At 37.6% G+C, this 23,184-nt stretch overlaps 2 protein-coding genes across 4 annotated transcripts in view; one reads left to right on the top strand and one right to left on the bottom strand.

Moving 5' to 3' along the window:
* The window catches only part of PDE6C (phosphodiesterase 6C), a 45,570-nt gene extending 37,171 nt beyond the window's left edge, over positions 1-8,399 (top strand). The window contains exon 22 of the mRNA XM_070431880.1: positions 8,177-8,399. Within this exon, the coding sequence (XP_070287981.1) occupies positions 8,177-8,238 (62 nt within the window). The 3' untranslated portion in view covers positions 8,239-8,399. The remainder of the gene's footprint in view (positions 1-8,176) is intronic.
* Positions 8,400-11,600: 3,201 nt separating this feature from the next.
* Positions 11,601-23,184, bottom strand: part of LOC139021879 (protein FRA10AC1) — a 28,251-nt gene continuing 16,667 nt past the window's right edge. For 2 of the 3 annotated variants that reach the window (XM_070432684.1, XM_070432685.1), the window contains exons 12-15: positions 22,221-22,339; positions 17,816-17,854; positions 14,296-14,374; positions 11,601-12,264 (exon numbers count right to left, since the gene is read on the bottom strand). In XM_070432684.1, the coding sequence (XP_070288785.1) occupies positions 12,222-12,264; positions 14,296-14,374; positions 17,816-17,854; positions 22,221-22,339 (280 nt within the window). In that variant the 3' untranslated portion in view covers positions 11,601-12,221. Of the gene's footprint in view, positions 12,265-14,290; positions 14,375-17,815; positions 17,855-22,220; positions 22,340-23,184 lie in introns of those variants that run through there. The other variant, XM_070432686.1, reaches the window with a different exon arrangement.

The following is a 23,184-nucleotide window of genomic DNA, read 5'->3' as shown; positions in this document are numbered from 1 at the left end:
ACAGTTTTCTAATCCATTCATCTACTGATGGGCACTTAGGCTGTTTCCAGATCTTAGCTATGGTGAATTGTGCTGCTATGAACATCTGGGTGCATATATCCTTTCTGATTGGTGTTTCTGGTTTCTTGGGATATATTCCTAGTAGTGGGATCACAGGGTCAAATGGGAGTTCCATTTCCAATTTTTTGAGGAACCTCCATACTGCCTTCCATAGTGGCTGCACCAGTCTGCATTCCCACCAGCAGTGCACAAGTGTTCCTTTTTCTCCACATCCTCTCCAGCACTTGTCATTTGTTGATTTGTTGATGATGGCCATTCTGACAGGTGTGAGATGGTACCTCATTGTTGTTTTGATTTGCATCTCTCGGATGATTAGTGACTTTGAGCATGTTTTCATATGTCTCTTGGCTTTCTGAATGTCCTCTTTTGAAAGGTGTCTATTTAGATCCTTTGCCCATTTTTTGATTGGATTGTTTATCTTCTTTTTGTTAAGTTGTATGAGTTCCCTATAAATTTTGGAGATTAAGCCCTTATCAGATATGACGTTGGCAAATATGTTTTCCCACGAGGTGGGTTTTCTTGTTGTTTTGTTGATGGTTTCTTTTGCTGTGCAGAAGCTTTTTATTTTGATGTAGTCCCATTTGTTCAGTTTCTCTTTAGTTTCAACTGCCCTAGGAGCTGTATCAGTGAAGAAATTGTTTTGGCATATGTCTGAGATTTTGTTGCCTTTGTATTCTTCTAGAATTTTTATGGTTTCCTGTCGTACATTTAAGTCCTTTATCCATTTTGAGTTTATTCTTGTGTATGGTGTAAGTTGGTGGTCTAGTTTCATTTTCTTGCATATGTCTGTCCAATTTTCCCAACACCATTTATTGAAGAGACTATCTTGGCTCCATTGTATGTTCATGCCTCCTTTGTCAAAAATTAATTGAGCATATTGGTTCGGGCTAATTTCTGGACTCTCTATTCTATTCCACTGATCTATATGTCTGTTCTTGTGCCAGTACCAGGCAGTTTTGAGAACAGTGGCTTTGTAATACAGCTTGATATCTGGCATTGAGATCCCACCTACTTTGTTCTTTCTCAGGATCGTTGCAGCTATTCGGGGTCTTTTTTTATTCCAGATGAATTTTTGGAGAGTTCGTTCTAGATCTTTGAAGAAGGCCATTGGTATTTTAATGGGAAGTGCGTTGAATGTATAGATTGCTTTGGGTAGTATGGACATTTTAATGATGTTGATTCTACCAATCCAAGAACATGGTATGTTCTTCCATCTGTTTATGTCTTCCTCTATCTCTTTTTTCAACGTCCTGTAGTTTTCTGAGTAGAGGTCTTTAACCTCTTTAGTTAAGTTTATTCCTAGGTATCTTAATTTTTTTGGTGCGATGGTAAATGGGATTGTTTTTCTGATCTCCCTTTCTGAAAGTTCACTGTTGGTGTATAGAAATGCCTCAGATTTCTTGGGGTTAATTTTGTATCCTGCTACATTGCCAAATTCATGTATTAAGTCTAGTAGCTTTTTGATGGAGTCTCTAGGGTTTTGTATGTATAATATCATGTCATCTGCAAATAAGGACAGTTTTACTTCCTCTTTTCCAATTTGGATGCCTTTTATTCCTTCTTCTTGCCTAATTGCAATGGCTAATACTTCCAGTACTATGTTGAACAGGAGTGGTGAGAGTGGGCATCCCTGTCTTGTTCCTGTTCTTAGGGGAAATGGTGTTAGTTTTTGTCCATTGAGTATGATGTTGGCTGTGGGCCTGTCATATATGGCTTTTATTATGTTGAGGTATGATCCTTCTATTCCCACCTTTCTGAGAGTTTTTATCAAAAATGGGTGTTGGATTTTGTCGAATGCTTTTTCTGCATCAATTGATATGACCATGTGGTTTTTTTCTTTCAATTTGTTTATGTGATGTATCACATTTATTGATTTACGGATGTTGTACCATCCTTGCATCTCTGGGATGAATCCTACTTGGTCATGGTGTATGATCCTTCTGATGTACTGCTGGATCCGATTTGCTAAGATTTTGTTGAGGATTTTGGCATCTATGTTCATGAGGGATATTGGCCTGTAATTCTCTTTCATTGTGATGTCTTTACCTGGTTTTGGTATTAGGGTGATGCTGGCTTCATAGAATGAGCTTGGAAGCGTTCCTTCCTCTTGAATTTTTTGTAGTAGTCTGAGGAGGGTAGGTTTTAGTTCTTCCTTGAATGTTTGGTAGAACTCCCCTGTGAAGCCGTCTGGCCCTGGGCTTTTGTTTGCTGGAAGCTTTCTGATGACTGCTTCAATTTCTTCCATAGTTATTGGCCTATTGAGGTTTTTAGATTCTTCCTGATTGAGTTTTGGAATGTTGTATTTTTCTAGGCATTTGTCCATTTCCTCCAGGTTGTCCAGTTTGTTGGAGTAGAGTTGCTCGTAGTATTGTTTAACAATCATTTGTATTTCTGTGGGGTCTGTTGTTATTTCGCCTCTATCATTTCTGATTTGGTTTATTTGGGACCTCTCTCTTTGCTTCTTGGTGAGCCTGGCTAGGGGTTTGTCAATCTTGTTTATCCTTTCAAAGAACCAGCTCTTGGTTTCATTGATTTTCTGTATTGTTTTTTTGGTCTCTATTTCATTGATTTCTGCTCTAATCTTTATTATCTCCTTCCTTCTGCTCACTCTGGGGTTTTCTTGTTGCTCTCTTTCTAATTCTTTGAGTTGTAGAGTTAGATGATTGACTACCATTTTTTCTTGTTTTTTGAGATAGGCCTGTAGAGCTATAAACTTCCCTCTCAGGACTGCTTTCATTGTGTCCCAGAGGTTTTGGATTGTTGTGTTTTCATTGTCATTAGTGTCCAGGATGTTTTTAATTTCTTCTTTGATGTCATCGGTAACCCAATCAATATTTAATAACATGCTATTCAGCTTCCAAGTGTTTGAGTATTTTGGGTTGTTTTTATTGTAGTTTATTTCTAACATTATGCCATCGTGGTCTGTGAAGAAGCTTTTTATGATTTCAATCTTCTTGAATTTGTGGAGACTTTGCTTGTGACCCAATATGTGGTCTATTTTTGAATATGTCCCATGAGCACCTGAGAGGAATGTATATTCCGCAGCTGTGGGGTGAAGTGTTCTGAAGATGTCAATTAAGTCCATCTGATCTAGTGAGTCATTTAGGATTGCTGTTTCTTTGCTGAGTTTTTGTCTAGCGGATTTATCCAGTGATGTCAGTGGTGTATTAAAGTCCCCTACTATGATTGTATTGTTGTCGATCTCTCCCCTGATTTCTTCCAGAAGTTTTCTTATGTATGTGGGTGCTCCTGCATTGGGTGCATATATGTTTACCAGGGTTATATCTTCTTGTTGTATTGATCCCTTTAGTATTATGAAGTGGCCTTCCTTATCTCTGGTTATGGCCTTCACTTTGAGATGTACTTTGTCAGATATAAGTATTGCTACCCCAGCTTTCTTTTCCTTTCCATTTGCGTGAAAGATATTTTTCCATCCCTTCACTTTCAGTCTGTGTGAGTCCCTTCTAATGAGGTGGGTCTCTTGTAGACAGCAGATGTATGGGTCATGTTTTTTTATCCATTCAGCCACTCGATGTCTTTTGGTTGGAGCATTTAGTCCATTTACATTTAAAGTTATTATTGAAAGGTATTTGTTTGTAGCCATTTCTTTTTGTGTGTGTGTGTGTGGCTGTTTTCTTTCTGAGCTTGATATTTCTTCTTTTTACACCAGTCCCTTTAGCATTTCTTGCATGGCTGGCTTGGTGGTGATAAACTCCCTTAGCCCTTTTTTGTCTGTGAAGCTTCTTATTTCCCCTTCAATTTTGAATGATAGCCTTGCTGGATAGAGTATTCTTGGATTCAGTCCTTTGCTTTGCATCACTTTGTAGATTTCCGTCCATTCTTTTCTGGCCTGATATGTTTCTGTTGAGAAATCATTTGATAATCTAATGGGAGATCCCTTGTATGTTACTTTCCGTCTCTCTCTTGCAGCCTGTAAGATTCTCTCTTTATCCTGAACATTTGCCATGGTAATTATGATGTGTCTTGGTGTGGGTCTTTTCGGGTTCACCTTGTTTGGGACTCTCTGGGCTTGTGTGACTTTTTTCTTCCCCACCTCAGGGAAGTTTTCTGATATTATTTCTTCGAATAGGTTTTCTAATCCATGTTCATCTTTCTGTTGTTCTGGCACCCCTATTATTCGTATGTTGTTTCGTTTCATGTTGTCCCAAAGCTCCCTTAGGCTCTCCTCCTGTCTTTTGATTTTTTTCTCCATTTGCCGTACAGTTTGAGTGTGTTTTGCTTCCTTGTCTTCTAATTCACTAATTCGGTCCTCTGCTTCTCCCAGTCTACTGTTGATACTTTCAATGGAGTTTTTTATTGAAGCTATGTCACTCTTCATTTCTTCTTGGGACTTACTTAAGTTGTTGATTTTTTCATCTGTTTCTTCTAGCTTCTTGCATAAGTAGTTGAGTTTTTCATCTGTTTCTTCTTGCTTCTTGAACATGTGGTGCATGTACTCTAGGAACCTTATTCTGAATTCTTTTTCCGTCATGTTGCATATCTCTGTCTCACTTAGCTGCTTTTCTGGCGAGTCCTCCTTTTCTTTCCTTTGGGGGTTTCTTTGCCTACCCATGTTTGATCTCGCTGACATATGTAGATGTTGAGGTGTTCAGTGGCTGCTCCCTGGGTGGCAGGGGCTCCTTGGGTTGTGGTTGCTGCTCAGACGGTTGCGGTAGCAGCTGCTTTCCAGTTGGCAGCAGCTCCTCTGGTGGGTGTTGTTCACAGCTGTGTTGGCTCTTCTGGCTGGTGGGGGGAGGCTTCACGTACAGTTGCTGTTCCACAGACAGAGGGTGTGGTGATCAGGAGGCTGTGGTGATCAGGAGGCTGCGGTGATCAGGGGGCTGCTGTTGCTTGGATCTGCTGCGTTGATTTAAAGGCACAAAATACAACAGAGCAAGGCACAACGTACCAGGCACTGAACACAAGTATATTCACAATATTAATAACTCCAAATAAAGGTGACCACCCGAATTAAGAGAATTAGGGGATAAGGGAGAAAGAAGAGAAGAAGATAAAAGAGAGAACAGAAAAGAAAAATAAGAAAAAAACAAACAAAAAAGGAGTGCAAAAATAGAATTGGGAAAAAAGAGGGGGGAAAAAAAGAGAGCGAAAAAAGAGAATGAAGTAGAAGTGGGGAAGAGACTCCCCGTATGAGGAGCAAACTCCAATAGAACTGCCACTAATCTCAACAAATTCCAGCAACAGATCCCTGGAGATGAATGCAAACTACAAACCACCAATAATATCCAGAGGGGTAAGGGAAAACAGAAGCACAAAAATAACTGGGGTGGGGTGGGGGAGGGAAGGGAAAAACCAGCAGAAAAAAAAAAGAAAAAGAAAAAGAAAAAGAAAAACAACCTCACAACCAGTCCTAAAAAAGAAGAAAAAACACAAAACAAAACAAACAAACAAATTAAAAAAAAAAAAAAAAAAAAAGCCCAATATATTCGACAATCAAGAAAACAATAGAAAGATAAGAGAGAAAAAAAAATGGTTGGAAAGTGAAGAAGGATAAAGAATAGGTGTATAAGGATTTAGAGCAGTAGATTGGAAGTAGGATATATAAGTAGGGTGGAATTAGACAGGGGGTAAAAAGAGGGAATTGGGAAAGTCTGGACCAAAGTCTTACCCTTAAATAGGGTAAGAGAAACAGGACACCAAAAGGGGAAAAGTAAGGAAGAGGGTTTTAGCAAAGAGGTGGAATTGAGATAGGGAAAATTAATGCTAAAGGAACGATGAAAATAGAATGGAGAACACTAATCCCAAAAGAAAATAAAGAGAAAATAAAATGGCACTTCAAAAAATGGCAAAATGGTAGGAGCAACAATACTGGTCAAAAACAAAAATGTGGTAATTGAAAGGGTAAAATCAGGTGATGGAAAAAGAAGAAAAAGAGAAAAAAAAAATTGGTTTCTTAGTAAAAAGGTGAAAAAATTAAAAAGAAAAAGAAAAAGAAAAAATTTGCAGTAGTGATGGTCCTTCGGCTCTTCCACTCTTCAGCCTGGTTCGCCTTAGTCCTGCCAGGTATTTAGGAGAGTGTTGAATCTGCCTGCATTACACTGTTCCTCCGTGTTGCAAATCACAGTCCCGATTTTAAAGCAGGCCGTATTTGTGATCCAGTCTGCCTTAATTTGTATTCCCCTAAGAGTCAGTTTGTGGCTCAACCTCTGGGTGGCAGTGTTTTTGGGTTGGCCTCTGAGGCTATACAGCTTCTCTATCCTTTTTTAATCCTTACCCTGCTCTGTGTTGTTGGTGGGACTGAAAATCCCTCTATAGGCCAGACCCTGGTAACTCCCAGGGACTAATCAGCTTGTTTTAGTCCTTTATCTCATACAGGGTGGAATCTGGGTGTGGCTGTGCTCCTTGCCTGGGGGGCTGGAGGGAGGAATTCCACCCTCTGGAGGAATGGCTGCCCCAGTCCTGGGCCCAGGGGGGTCTCAGCACTCAATTCGCTGCCACCTCCTCCGGCTCCCCCTCTTTCCTCAGCCTCTCCCCAGATTCCCCTCGTCTGCACCTTCACCCTCTCTTCAGCACAGGTGAGTGTCTGTATCCGAACTGTCCTATGAGCAGGGTTCAGTGAAAACAAAGAAACAGACAAACGCCGGCCGGCCGCGGAAACGCTCCTCTTACCGGTCTGGGAAACGCTCCTCTTACCAGCACTGCATGGTCTGGGAAACGCTCCTCTCTTATGGGCACTGCATGGTCTGATCAGTTCCTCAGGATGCCCCCTTTAGTCTCAGTTCTCCGCAATCACAAAATCCAAATCTCAAATCTCCTGGCGCCAGCAAACCCGCGGAACTCCTTACCCTGGTCAGGGTCTGTGTCTGTCCCAAGAGACGCGGCTGTCTGCCATGCGGTCTCCCTCCGACCCTCTGGGCTCAGGTCTGGCAAACTTTCCTGCCCAGATCCCTGGTTTTTAACCTTTCCAGGGGAGGTCTGCCCTTCCAGGCTGCAAGCCGTCTCACCAGCTGAGTAAATTTGCCAATTCGGGGTGGGTGTTATTAGTTTCAGCTGCTTACTCCGTTTGCTCCGGGACAAGACCTGGGACGCGTCTGCCTATATCGCCGCCATCTTTCCATTCTCAAGTGATATTTCTTAGTACAATGAAATTTAATCTTTCGCTCAATTTTATGATAAACAGGGTAATAGGGTATCAGGTCCTTTAAGTGGCTCGTGGCATTTTTATTTATTTATTTATCTATCTGTATTCAGTATATTGAACTAGAGGCCCGGTACACAAAAATTTGTGCACTGGGGGCGGGGGGGGGGAGGGGGGGAAGGGGGGGAGGAGTCCCTCAGCCCAGCCTCTGCCTTCTCGCAGTCTGGGACCCCTCGGGGGATGACCACCTGCTGGCTTAGGCCCGCTCCTCAGGGAATTGGGCTTAAGCTGGCAGTCAGACATCCCTCAGGCAGCCCAGGAGCACTCGGGGGGGGGGGGGGGGATGTCCACTTGCCAGTGGGGAGCAGGCCTAGCTGCAGTCGGACAGCCTTAGCACTGCGGAGGAGGCAGGAGAAGCTCCCACTACCACCGCTGTACTGGCAGCCATCAGCCTGGCTTGTGGCTGAGCATAGCTCCCCCTGTGGGAGCACACTGACCACCAGGGGGCAGCTCCTGCATTAAGCATCTGTCCCCTGGTGGTCAGTGTGTGTCATAGTGACCAGTCATTCCCAGTCGCTCTGCTGTTAGGGTCAATTTGCATATTACCCTTTTACTATATAGGATGTGGATCTTCTCTACTTTATGTGCCTAAAAATCACTGCTGAACCTTTTTCCTATTACAGTGACAAGTTTCTGTGAACTAGGAACATTATTTTGTATTTCCAGCCAACAAGCTTTGTGCCTAGCCCAAAGCAACAACTCAGATTCCCAGATTGTGTACTTCAGTGGTTCTCTTGAGAAACAGATGTTATAATTGGCTAATTCTTTATTAGATTCTACTTTTAAGTGGACTAATTCTGAATATGTATTTAAGTTTTTAAATAGTCAAGCCTTTAGTATTTGCTATAAGCTAAAACTAATTAAGCCATAAAGTTAATACTAACATCATTCGAGTGTTAGAATAAAAACACTACGTAGCCAGACTCCTAATAATACTGCTTTTCTCCTTTTTACTAGCTACAGAAGATTCAGGAGATGGTGTTGATGACAAAAAGTCCAAAACATGCCTAATGTTGTAGTATGATCCCTTGTTCTACATTTCAAATATTGTTTCTACTCTTGAAGAAAAAGAGAAAACATTCAAAAGAACTTCAGCAAATTTCATTCAGCAAACCATCAAGTAACACAGTAGGAGGGGCTTCAGAAAAGCTCCTCTTGTGACTATCAGGGGAAAACACACTGAGGATAAAATAAAGTTCTACAAAAGTGCAAAATAAGATGAGAATGAGTGCTTTTTAAAAGTTATTAATTGTACGCATCTGCTAAGGCTACCATAACAAAATATCACAGACTAGGTGACTTAAACAATAGGAATTTATTTTCTCACAGTTCTGGAGGCTAGAGGTCCAAGTTCAAGAAGTTGGCAGGGTTGGTTTCTCCTAGGTTTGTAGATGGCCAGCCTCTCCCTGTGTCTTTACGTGGTCTTCCTCCTGTGTATCTGTGTCCTAATCTCTCATAAGCACACAATTGCATTGGATTAGGGCTCACTTATATGACCTCATATTACCTTAATTACCTCTTTACACACCCTATCTCCAAATACAGTACATTGAGGTACTGGGCATTTCTATTTCAACATGCCTTTGTGGTGGGGGGAGGAGGGGAAAGATACAATTCAGCGCATAGCATTAATAATCGTGATTTATACTCAAATCCCTTCCTGAACTAAAAATACCTAATCAACATATCTTATTGTAAGAGTATATGCAGCATAAAATGTATAATGTATATAAATACTATATAGAAAACAAAATGAGTCAAAGGTTATTTAATCTGAGCTGCTTATCATCTCTTTCCTCTACATTTTACCCTTGATAATGGAATGGTAAAGCCCACTCCACTTTTGGCCGCTTATAAACTATGTCTTATCCTATGCCCATCCCTCTCCACAAGTCTGAAATTTTTTATTTTATGTGTAACTAAGAATATTTTATGTTCTAATCTAGTCTTCTCATTGAAAGAATTATCTATTTATAAGACATTACCTGGATAATCCTAATGCAAATCAAACCAGCTGATAAATATTATGCATTATTCAGAAGAATGTAATTTGATTATGTGACACTTTTACTATCAAAGCCATTGGGAAGGACGTCGAGAGAGGTTACTTTTAAAAATGATTATTAGAACTATATATTGATTCTATGTACTTGTCCAGAGATGGTAAGGACAATCCACTACTTCTAGTACATGGTGCATGTCAGGACATTAGAAAAACTTAGCATTTCTTCCTTTACTTATCTATAACCATAGACTGAATTAAAAAACAGACCAAATAATAATAATTACACCATAGATTTTTAATCAAAAGATATCTAAATTATAATGAAATGAATTGATGATCGAGCCTCTAATATTTTGTTAAACAGGAGATATTAGTTTTAAGCAGCCAAGAAATAACTCACCATTTGTTATATTTTTATAAGATAGGTACTTAGAATTCTGACTGCTACTCTCACATAAGAATGTAAGGTTGGCCGAAACCGGTTTGGCTCAGTGGATAGAGCGTCGGCCTGGGGACTGAAGGGTCCCAGGTTCGATTCCGGTCAAGGGCATGTACCTTGGTTGCGGGCACATCCCCAGTAGGAGATGTGCAGGAGGCGGCTGATCGATGTTTCTCTCTCATCGATGTTTCTAACTCTCTATCTCTCTCCCTTCCTCTCTGTAAAAAATCAATAAAATATATTAAAAAAAAAAAAAAAAAAAAAGAATGTAAGGTCCATGAGATGAAAGTTTTGTCCATTTTAGGCTGTTTTGTTCATAATGCTATCCAGGCACCTAGGGAAGTGCCCAGTGTTAAGGTAGGTGTTCAGTAAATACGAGTATTTTTAATAAATCTCATCACTCAGGTTTATAAATGAGGAGTGCCTGTAAGTTAATATTTTGAGGAAGAAAAAACTCAATATCTACAACCAAATAAGTATTTTCTATTTAAGTGGGTAAATGGTACTATACATCTTATTTCTATTGCTTAAAATAATTTTGAAATTTCACTTCTAGGGTTATTTTAGAGGCTGCATTAAAAAAATTATTCTTTAGTTTTATGTAATTTTAGACCCAAAAATATCAGTCAGCTCAAACAACTTCCCTTCCTCATTCACTAGAAAGTGAATTGTGGGGAAGAAATGTGCCACCTCTTAAGGTCTGCAAAAGTAGGAACTTCACTTAAGAGTAAGTATAAGTAAGTACATTTCATATCCCAAACCAATGACTGCACACCACTGACTGCACTATAGTCAAATTTGAAATAGGTCTATGGGAAAATCAGTATTTAAACTCATCATCTTGAGGCCTTTTCAAAGATTTCTTAAAAATATGACTCCCATGATTTACCATCCTATATAATAAAAGCCTAATATGCTAAGTGTCCAGTCGTCCAGTGACACATCAACTGTTCAACCAATCAAAGCATAATATGCTAATGGTATGCTAAGGCCACTCAACCACTTGCTATGATGTGCACTGACCACCAGGAGTAGACGCTCCAACCAGTAGTTAGCTTGCTGCTGGGGTCCGGCCAATCAGGGCTGAGCAAGAAGGGCTGGACACACCCTGGAGCCCTCCCGTGGTCCCTCCCCAGTCCCAATTGTGCACTGGTGGTGTCCCTCAGCCTAGCCTGCTCCATCTCGCAATCCAGGACCCCTTGGGGGATGTCGGAGAGCTGGTTTCAGCCCAGTCCTGCAGGCCACTCCCCTTAGGAGGACACCAGACACAGGGTTCATGGCTGGCAAGTGCTGCTGCGACGGTGCGAGCCTCTCCCAATCGGGACTGACTGGGCAGGAACCCACAGCAGGCACAGTGGGGCTGGCATGAGCGGGAGCGACAGGTAGGAGCTGCTGGCAGCATTGGACTGTGGGTTTTGGCCCGATCCCCGCAGGCCACCCAGAGGGACACCACCCATGCACGAATTCATGCACTGGGCCTCTAGTTATGTATAAATGGATTAGATGTGATTATATATAATGATCTAAATTTACAAATGAAGTTGTCCATTGACCATACTTGCAATACCAAATGTCCTCACTCTTATTAATCAAATCATGCATCTTCTCCTCTCTATCCACCCCTTTGCTCTTTATAAAAGTTGGGTCTTTATTTTTTTTTAATCAATAAATACTTTTGAAAATTTGATGAAAACTATGGAGCCTTCCTTCCAAAAACACATAGACACTGAAGTTTACAGATTCTAGGAGTGCCTAGCTTTCTTGCAACACAACCAATTACTCTTGCAGGTGTGGACCCCCAGTTAAGAAGTTACATTTTAGAATATGTCTGTGCATAAAGTATATCCATACTTGCATGACTATATCTAAGACAAGCCCTATTTTATGCACACTGTATTATTTAGTTAAATTATTTTATTGTGTAAGCTCTGTTGGAGTCAACTTTTGTGAACACATCCTCTGTATCAGACTACTGGGACATTATTTGGTTCTCTATGGTATTTGCTTTATAATAAATTACACACACTGAAAAATCAAATTTGATTATAACTAACTCCCTTCAGTGGTAGAGGTGAGAAGGAAGCAACAGAAAGGTAAGGGGGAAAAAAGAGGCAGCTAGAAATAGGTAGTAATGTTAAACAGGTGCTCAAAAGAGGGATGCCAGTGTATCAAATGAAAGTAAAGAAGATGAAGATATACTTAATCTACTTAATGATTTTTGTGAGATTCTAATAATGAGGCAAGGAAAGATAAACATGAATAAGTAAAAGAAAACCCCCCAAAACCAAGGAACAGTGGAATCTGTACAGTGTACTAGCCCCATCCTCTAGGAGCTTATGATGAAAGAGTTGTAGATAAGCAACTTAAGAGATATTCAAAGGATGGGGAAAGGGTCTCCAATAACACTAACGAACTTCCAAAGCATCTGACGTCTTGAGAGAGGCTGAATTTTTATTTCCAAAGACAAATCACTCAAACTGCAACTTGTAGATAAAACATTTCAGAAAAGTCTCAAAGTATATTTTTACATTAAGGAATGTAGGCTTCTTTCTTCCATTTCACAGAAATAAATCTTGAAAATACTCATCAAATTCTTCTTCCCTATTTTAAAAAAAGGATACAAATTGATTAAAATAAACAAAAAATATTACTAGGTGACATAGATTAATAAAAATATTTTAATTCAACATACTTGCTGATTTTTCTACATGCCAATATATTTCATGATTCACCCATTAAATAATTCTTAGCTTCTAGAACAACCCAAACTATACCCAGATTGACTGAAATTAAAATATTTTATATGTTAGCACCTCTCCTTCAATGTATTTATTGCCTAAGATTTTACTTTGAAATACTTATGTCATTTCTTCTCTTTACTTTTTTGGTTCACTTTATAACTTCTCTGTTCATTCTCATATTAAATTATATTGTGATCAAGAAATGAATGATGTATACATAACCCATGGACACAGACAATAGTGCAGTGAAGGCCTGGGGAAGGAGTGGGTGCAGGGAGGAGGGAGTCAATAGGGGGGAAAAGGGTAATGTCTATAATACTTTCAACAATAAAGATACATTTAAAAAAAATAAATGAATGAAAAATAAACTATTTTAAAGAAATACTTAAGTCTTACTCCTAGCATTAGGGAAAATATATTTAAACTTCAAGTTTTTCTTACTAAAAAAAGAGTAAAATAGTAAATGTAGCAGATTATGTCTAAAACAAAGAATAGAACTCTGAGATATTAATTATATTTTAATGTGTTTAAATACTATAAAAATTATAAAGTACTAAATAAATATTAATGCTAGGAGCCAGAGTAGTACTGTGGAAATTGTACAGGTTTTCAAGTCAGACAGTGTTTAAGCCATAACTCTGTCACTTATTAGCTGCGGGAGCAAGTTAGTTAACTTCTCTGAGCTCAGTTTACTTTTCTGTAAGATAAAGAACATTACATTTCCTCATAGAGTTGCTGTAAGGATTAAATGTATACAAAGTTGCTTTTCTTCCTTCTGGGAATGGGGTATCAAGCTGAATAGTCAAATTTGGTGTACCAGTCTCTTTAGAAAATGTTCTTTTTTAGATCAGAGATTCACAATAAGACTCTATCATTTGGTTTTAAAAAACTGTGACTTCATAAAGCCCTCACAACTATGTCAAAATTGAAAAAAAGTTACAGAATCAGATAAAGTTGATTTAAGAATTATCTGCAACTTGGTATTCCCCATGCTACTGTCCTTTTCCCCTAGCATGGCAGAAAAATGCAGTAGAATTTTAAAAATTATAGTAAGAACTTAAATAAGTAAAATTAGCTAAATCTCTGGGTGTACTCAGATGTTCAGTACTTGATCAATGTCAAGTTTTATAAAGTCACAAAGAGTTCTGGATTATAAAAGCCTTCTTAGGATTTAATCAAGTGTCTTTATTGTCTAAAAAGGTGAGTTAACTCTAAAACCTATTCTGTTATTTTCAGCTGTAAAGCTATTCAAGGGGAAGTTATACAGTTGAAAGTTTAGCCAATAATTTAACATAGCAATATTTTATTTATAGCAACAACTTTTTAATAATGTGATGTATAATGACCACACACGAGACTAAAATTTATTGAGCAGTTACTATATTTGTAGGTATTGTACCAGCTTTACATTCTTTATTTCATCAACCTTTAATAATAAACTCTATGCAATATATATCATTTTATCCTCTTTTAACAGATAAAGTTCAAGTGGTGAACATCCCAGTAGATGAAAAGAATTGATATCATTCTATCCCATATACAGACAGCTCCTGTCTTTGGGGCAAAGGTTGTTGGCAAGTAAACATTACACTTGTATATGTCTTCAAGTACAAGTTTACGATAATCAAAACATCATTGGCAGACTGCTCTAGAAGCTAGAAAACAACCCTTCTCTGAAGGAATCTAAGCAGAAACCAGAAGGTCATCATCTATTAGAGCTGAGGAAAGACTTACCAAGAGGAAGCTGAACAAGTTGGTTCACGGCTGCAAACAACGGCTGGGTATAAACTCTGATCTTACCAGGCTAAGTGGTCCTTGGCATTAAACAGACATTCATGAGCTTCCTAAACTGATGTAAAGGTGTGCATATTCTATTAATATTAGAACTTACTGTGATTTTTCATCGGTCTCTGGTAGTGGGCCCTTCCAAAGTTCAGATTCTGAGGTACTTTCTTCCTCATCAGAGTTTCCTGTTCATTTAAAAGAGATTTTTTAAAAATATAAGTATTATATTTAAAACACATTTTGAAATACCCACCAATGCAATTAAATTAACTTCAGATTTAACTGCAGTTTAGCTTCAATTTTAATGGCTCTCTGGAAATATACTTCACTCTTCCAGACCAATAAATTCTTTCTAAAAATAAATAAATAACCTGAGATATACCAAAGAGTCTTGGCAAAAAGACCAAGGATTTAAAGTCTCATGGAAAACTTTTCTGTTAGACTGAGTTAAAGTAGTAATTACAATATTAACTCTTATAAGGGAACTATCCCTTGCACTATACGTGGTTGTCTTTAATTTAGTTTCATTTTTTTTTTTTTTGGTCATACATAAGACATGTAAATTAAGATTTTTGTAGAAAGTACACTAAGGAGAAGAGGCCTATTTCAGTGAAGAAACAGGAATTCTCATACGTTATTTATTAGGAGTAAAAATTCTGTAAACTTTCTCTTAAGGAAAATCTGGTAATACAGATTAGTTTAGAATATACATAACCTTTTGACCAGCAATGATGCTTTTAGGAATTTATTTACTTAAAATAAGCACCTTAAATATATGTACAAAGATGTTCATGACATGATAACAACAAAAGTGAACAACCTAAATCCCCACCAATTAGGGATTAAAGATTGGTTTAATAAATACTATACAGCTGCTAAAAAGACCTTACCATATCTATATGTATTACCATGGGAAAATGTCTATTATATCAAATTTTTAAATACATTTTTATTGATTTTTTTCTTTCTTTCTTTTTTTTTTTCTTAGAGAGAGAGGAAGGGAAAGGGATAAAGAGATAGAAACATCGGTGAGAGAGGAACATGATCAATCGTCTGCCTCCTGCACATCCCCTACTAGCTATCGAGCCTGATTCAAGTGGGAATCAAACCGGTGACCTCTTGTCTGGTATCAGAAAACTGGTGTAGGAAATCTGGAATCTGGGAAATACTCTTTAGAAGGAATATGAGAGCAAGTGGTTGTTAAGGCCTTTTAAATTACTAGTAGTTGTCCACTTTCAAAGGCATTGTAGAATTTGTTCTCTTACATCATTAACAGGGTTACATCGTAGTAATAACTTGATTCAGCCTAATTAGTTTTCCTGTATTTTTGTGTGTGTTTGGTTGTTGTTTTTTCTTTTTTCCCCCCCATAAAACTAAGACTTGATTCTTCTCGCATATTCAGTTTGGGACACTGGTTGTTACTGAGTGGCAATCTTGCTCCAGAGGCTTTATAATGTTATCACCTTTGTATGTAGATCGTTAGAAATGTACCCACCCCCCTTTTTGATCCATTTTTTGTTAGGATGTGTGCCAGAACAGATTCAGTTAGGAACAAAGTTCAGATACACATGTTGATTCAAGAATCAAAGTTCAACAGGTAAAAGGCTAGAACCACCGTGGCAAATCAGTAGTTTTATTTTTGTGGTGTTTAACTAAAGGACATTCTGTATTTACATTCTATACTGACAGGCCAAATTTGTGTCAATTCTTTTTTTAAACTAATGGTGATATTTAGAGAAGAATTAATTATTACTGTAGTTACTTTGTGGCATATAATTTTATTGCCTTATAATACATTTTTTAATATTTGATCATTTTTAGTTGACTAGTATAGGGTGATTGATTTTGAAAAATGTCTATTTTGTCATAATTTTAAAATAGAATTATATTTATTATTTTTAATTAAACTGATTCCTATGATAACTGCTACAACCTACCAGAGATGGGAAGAGTGTTGCTAAAGAAATAACAATTTTTACAACGGGCAATACAAAATGAAACTCTTTTTAAAAAAATATATATTTTATTGATATTTTACAGAGAGGAAGGGAGAGGGATAGAGAGTTAGAAACATTTATGAGAGAGAAACATCAATCAGCTGCCTCCTGCACACCCCCTACTGGGGATGTGCCCACAACCAAGATACATGCCCTTGACCGGAATTGAACCTGGGACCCTTCAGTCTGTAGGCCCACGCTCTATCCACTGAGCCAAACTGGTTAGGGCCAAAATGAAACTCTTGCATCAGTGTGAAATCGATGCAAAGCTAATGGCAAGTGGAGATCAGAATTTAAGTCATTGACTCTCCGTGTTGGAAGTAGATCATGGAGGTCTTTAATCCAACCCTTACCCATGGAATGAGTCTCTTACTGCAACAGTGGCTGTCCAATTTACACTTGAACACCTCACTACTTCCTGAAGCAGCACAATCCTCCATTCTTGTCTTCAGATGGTTCTAATTGACAATTTCTCCCTTAAATTAAGGCTAAACTCTGTCCTAGGACAATTTTTATCCATGGGCTCTAGTTCTGCCAACCAGTCATCCATTAGCATCCAAGGCAGGCCGCCCCAAGATATCTTACAAGGCCATATTGATTACTTTGAGTTAAAGTTACTTCGGAAACTGCAGTGAAAGAACACTGAGCCGGGAAGAGTAAATGTTGTGGCACATATACACAGTGGAATACTATGCCGTTATAAAAAAGAAGGACCTCCTACCCTTTGAGACAAAATGGATGGACCTGGAGAGTATTATGCTAAGCAAAATAAGCCAGTCAAAGACAAATATCACAGGAACTCCGTTATATGTGGAATCTAATGAACAAAATAAACTGACAAACAAAACAGACCCAGACACATGGAAGCAAGCAACAGAGTGAAGTTTCTCAGAGGGAAGAGAAGCAGGGGGTGAGAAGAGATCAACTTATATACATATATGCATAACCCATGGACACAGACAATAGTGTGGTGAAGGCCTGGGGAGGGGATGAAAGCTGGGGGGAGAGGGTCAATGGGGGAAAAAATGGGAACATCTAACACTTTCAACAATAAAGATAAATTTTTTAAAATCCTATTGTATATATTTTTGTAAGTCATTGTGAATACTTTTTGGAATGTTGCAGGGAAAAAAATAATAAAACTTGTAGCAAATATTCAATAAATTTGGTTTGATCCAATCTTGTGAAAACCATAGGACTTACTAAAAAACTAACAACCATTTGCTTTCCATGCACAAATCACAAACTTCATTTGATCAATCAAAATTACCAAACGACAGAGATAACTCAGTCCCGTGCAACATAAGCAACATTTCGTAAATCTTAATCCACCTCCAACCCCATCCCTCCATTTCTCTTCCTTCATAATTCATAATGTAAAATTGAAATGTGTATCTACTGTATTCATAGAAAATAAATTAATGCTCTCCTAATACTTAAATTAAGAAACTTAAGTGTTCTAAATTGGGGAAGAAATCATACACATATGGTCTTTTCTATGATTTTCTCACATAATACAAAAACAAAAACTAATTTACATTAGAGCAGGTCATAATTCATGGGAAACCCAAATTGCAAATAACTTGAATCTACATATTTTTATTAAATAAATAAATACTTAATACTTACGGTTTACAGAATCTTCTGATTTCTTTGAGGATGAATGTCCTGAAAATGAAACAGCATTGTTTTGTTAAGAATCCTCTTGCAGTAGTGCAACAGTCATAGCTGTAACCAGAATTCTTCCCAACAGTTTTTACATTATAGTCTTACAGAAAAGAGGCTCATGGTCTTCCAATCTTTCATGTTCCTTATTCCTTAGACTTATCTCCCTAATTAAAATGTTAGGTTCTTTGCAGGGACAGTTTATGCCTTCATATGGACTGGAATATCTAGCACAAAGCTTAAAAAATAATGAATACCTATAAAAACAATCTCATGTTACTAAAAAAAACAAACAAAAAAAACACCCCATAGATTCACTACAATAGAACCACTACTTTATACATATGTTGAACATCTGAAAGCTGTTTACAAATAAATACTCATTTTTCAAAATACTTTTCCAAAGATCCTATACAGGTGAGAATTCTCAGTAATTGAAAATCACATGTACAATTATGTCATAAAACTAAAATATTCAGTTCTACAATGGTTATCCAGTGAGTTCTTCCAAAGGAGCGCTACTGAAATGTGTAATAGGGACTTAACCTTACCTGAAGAGTGGGGTGAAGGGTGTCAGGAAAGGCCTTTCAAAGGAACTGAGCTTGGGAATGGGGTGGTGGTGGGAGGGGTAAGGTCCTGAAGTTCCTGTCAACTCAGTCTACCTAAGTTCTGCTCATACCTGCCAAAGCAGACTGGTCCTCAAAGTCAAGCTATTGATCTGTCTTTCTTACACATCCTTTCCATTCACCCAGCCACCTAGCCATCCAATTATCCATCCATCAATTGATCCAAACATCCACTTATGTAACATTTTATGTAACAGTAACCTGAGCTATGGGAATAGATGGGATCGTACAGAAGGAACAGAGAAAGAAGGAAGTTCTATAATAGCCTGAGCAATTCCAACATCTAAGGATAAGAACAAGGAGGAACTGTAGTCAAAAAAGATGAGGAGAGGCCAGGAAGACAGTAAGGAAATCAAAAAAGTAGATTGTTTTGAGAAGGAGTATCAACAGTCTAAATGCAGCTGTGATATTAAGCATTTATTAATTGCTATTCAAGTTTGGGCCATATTAAGGTGGTCTAGCAAGAGAGTATCACATCAAGATCAATCTAGTTCCAGAGCGTTCCAATAAGAAGATAGTAAAGAGTACCACCTGGTTTTCCTATTAAGTTTGTTAAAAAGTCATTTTCTACTTTATATCACCTAAGCTGTAAAAAAAAAGAACTATATCCTATACTCTCTGCTATCAAAGACACTCTGAATAAATAAGAAAAAGATAATTCAATTCCACTCTGTTTGGTTTTCTTTTCCTGAACTTGCTTGAAACAATGTTCAAAGTCTTTCATTTTCTCATTCCTTATGCCAGTGATGGCGAACCTTTTGAGCTCGGCGTGTCAGCATTTTGAAAAACCCTAACTTAACTCTGGTGCCGTGTCACATATAGAAATTTTTTGATATTTGCAACCATAGTAAAACAAAGACTTATATTTTTGATATTTATTTTATATATTTAAATGCCATTTAACAAAGAAAAATTAACCAAAAAAATGAGGAAGTGATATTTAAGCTTAGACCTGAAGGATGAGTTAGGATGGGACTGGGAGTTTTAGGAAGAGAGGAAATAGTGTTTATGTAGTCCCTAAATTTTAAAAAGTTTGGAATTTCCAGAAACGAAATGGCTCTATGGGTAAAGTATGAAAGTGAGGTGGAGAGTGGTGAGAAACAAGCCTTGTATATAAGCCTAGAGGCCCGGCGCATGAATTCGTACACTAGTGGGGTCCCTCAGACTGGCCTGTGGGATCGGGTCGAAATTGGCTCTCCGACATCTCCTGAGGGGTTCTGGATTGTGAGAGGGCACAGGCCAGGCCAAGGGACCCCACCAGTGCACAATCGGGGCTGGGGAGGGACGTGGGAGGTTGGCCAGCCAGGGATGGACAGCAGGAGGGCACCAGGGCATGTCCAGCCCTTCTCACTCAGTCCTGATCGGCCAGGCCCCAGCAACAAGCTAACCTACCAATCGGAGCATCTGTCCCCCGGTGGTCAGTGCACATCATAGCGACTGGTTGACCGGTCAATTGTCTGCCCCCTGGTGGTCAGTGCACATTATAGTGAGCAGTTGAGCGGCCTTAGCATATTACGCTTTGATTGGTTAAACGGATGACCGGACGACTGGACACTTAGCATATTAGGCTTTTATTATATAGGATTATTTAGAGCCTTTGGGCTTTGTCTAGAATTTTGGTTGTTATCCTAAGAACAAGAGGATATCATTGCATTATGGCAAACAGATTGGAGAGAAGGTGGGAAGTCAAGACAGTAAAGAAACCAGTAATGAGAATAGAACAGAAGTCTAGATGAGAAAACATGGTAGTTTAAACGAGGGTAGAGAGAACTTGAGAAATATATACCCAGGTAAAGCTGATAGAATTTGGTGACAAGTTAAACTTAAATAATGAAAGGGGGGGGGGGGGGAAGACGGCATCAAGGATAATGCCTAGGTTTCTGATATTATTAATTGGGTTAACAGAAATGTCTGCCATCTACTGAAATATGGAACACTGAAGAAAAAATATTTATAAGGAAGATCACATGCATGGTGCAACCCATCTTGATCCCAAGTATCCAGTTACCTAATTACCTGTTTTGAAGGTAATGAATAAATTTTTACAAGGGATTAGTTCTTCTTTAATTTGGAATATGCAGTGATTAACATGGTATCATACTATGATATGAATGCAACAATATTATATAATACAGTAACAAATGCAACAAAATTTTCAAATATTTTACTAGCACATAAGAGTATATAAAATTTTTTTAAAGCTCAAATGATATTTTCACATTTATTAATTAAATTTATTTTGGAGTTAATGATTAAGATAGAGACAAAAAGGCATTCTGGTTTAATACCATTTCTCAATAAACAATAGAATAATAGTATTTTCCTTTCAATCTATCAATTTTACCAAGTCTAAAACTGGGTAATACCATATGCTTACATATAGCATAGTATGCAAGCAGAAGAAGAAAAAAATACATGTAAGAATGTAACCTAGCTAAAGATCTTCACAGCTGAAGCAAGGGAGCCCTCTCCTGTTCAAGTATTTATTAACATTAGACTGAATCTAACTCAATCTACCATTATCTACCTAATTTAAGTCTGAATACTCTAAGTTATAGCCAATCTGATTCTATTAGGGACTGAAAAAGCAATTGGCAGTAACCTTCATAATAGCTAATTATGTGGAAAGTACCAAGCAAACTGCTTACGTGTATTATCTCATTTCAACTTCTGAACAATTCTATGAGCTAGGTACTATTATCATGACCATTTTACACATGAAGAAATGAAGGCTTAGAAAGCCTAAGGCAATGATGGCGAACCTATGACACGTGTGTCAGAGGTGACACGCGAACTCATTGTTTTGGTTGATTTTTCTTTGTTAAATGGCATTTAAATATATAAAATAAATATCAAAAATATAAGTCTTTGTTTTACTATGATTGCAAATATCAAAAAATTTCTATATGTGACACGGCACCAGAGTTAAGTTAGGGTTTTTCAAAATGCTGACACACCGAGCTCAAAAGGTTCACCATCAATGGCCTAAGGACTGCAGAGGAAGAAGTGACAGATTGATGAATTTGAATTTAATAATTATTTACTCAGTGTATGTGCACAGCACCATGCTAGATTCTGATGACACATATCAATCTCTATCATTTCAAGGTCATAAGCTAGTGAGAAAATCAGACCATAATTGAAATCATAGTGTTATAATTTTATACTGACTTATAGATTATGTGTTATTTTAAAGCAGCAGTAGCCAACCGGTAGTCCGCGGACCACTGGTGGTCCGTGAGGTCCAAAAGGTTGGCGACCGCTGGTTAAAGGAAACCTTTGGAGCAGCGGTCGCCAACTGGTGGTTCGCAGACCCAAAAGGTTGGCGACTGCTGTTTTAAAGTGTTAAAAGTGCCTTTCAGATTACTTGATTCTCCACAATAAGCTCAAGCTGTACAGAGGCTAGATATTAACAACACCCCTACTTACATAAGGAAAGTAAAACTCAAGAAGTTCAGTAACTTGCTCAAGGTAACAAGCGTTTTAAGTGACAAATCCAGAAATTAGGCTTTTTGCAAAATATTATACCATCTGCCAAAAATGAATCAAAACCAATCTTATTCCTGAAACTCCTGTAAGTTACTATAAATTCATATCTAAATTCTCCAATCAGATTCCTTTCAACAACTATAAAACAGAATTCTAAACATATTCACCAATTACATTCTACATGTGAAACATATGGAAGATCACACTTCATTTTCAGAAATATGAGTAGATATCATATCCTAATTCCCCTTTACCTTTGTCCTTTTTCTTAGAGGTCCCTTCTTCAGAAGATAATCTGGATTTTTTATGTGGTGACTCTTCACAATCTTTTTTGATTCTGTCCTTCCTTTTTTTGGACTTAACTTCTTTTCTCCTTTATGTTGAACAATATAAAATTAAAGTTAACTTTTTCAACTGACCTTTACAAAAATTAAAACCAATGAGAGAAAAAAAATAAGTTAAAGTACTTCCTTAAATGAGAGTGTAAGTATTTTAGGTTAGTATATTATTTAGGACAATTCAGTAAGATAATAATGCCTGAAAATTCTGGAACAAAAATTATTGTTTATAAGTTCTATATACAAACCTAGTAAATATAAATCATAGTTTTACTGATTTCCTTATTTTTATATTCTAGTTAGCTATTTAAAAGAAAATTACAAATCTCATTTCTCTTCAAATAATTCAAATCTACCTACACTTTGAAAAACAAATACAACAAAAAGAATCCACTGGTGATAGTTCTACACCACCAATAAACACAAAATTCTCTTAAAAATTAAAGAATATACAGAGTGGGGCAAAGGTAGGTTTACAGTTGTTTGTATGGAAAACAATGCAACAATAAATATACAAGAATAAACTCTGTTTCATGTACTCACAACTGTAAACCTACTTTTGCCACACCATTTAGTAAAACAATTATAGAATGAGGGTGGAAGGACGTATTGTTAACTCATATGTCTACTTTAGACCATTTATCTTTTTACTGCTGTAGCTTTATTTCTTCGAGACCAGGTTTACAAGGTTATCGGTGCCATGGTTGTCAAGCAATTGATTTTAATTGGTGAAAAAAAGCAGTATTTAATAGGAAAAGGTGAAAATGCTGAAACTTAGAGAAAGGAAGATGAAGAGACAACAGAGATCATTACTTTTAAGAAACTTATTAGACTTTCCAAAAATTAAGGTTCTTATGCCAAACATTATATAATACTATTT

This window comes from Myotis yumanensis, unplaced genomic scaffold (genome assembly GCF_028538775.1).
Source record: "Myotis yumanensis isolate MYYU_CA2020_CCGP unplaced genomic scaffold, mMyoYum1.0.hap1 SCAF_13, whole genome shotgun sequence".
In the NCBI taxonomy this organism is placed as follows: Eukaryota; Metazoa; Chordata; class Mammalia; order Chiroptera; family Vespertilionidae; genus Myotis; species Myotis yumanensis.
The sequence above is the reverse complement of the archived record's forward strand: the minus strand, read 5'-3'. Positions and strand labels throughout refer to the sequence as shown.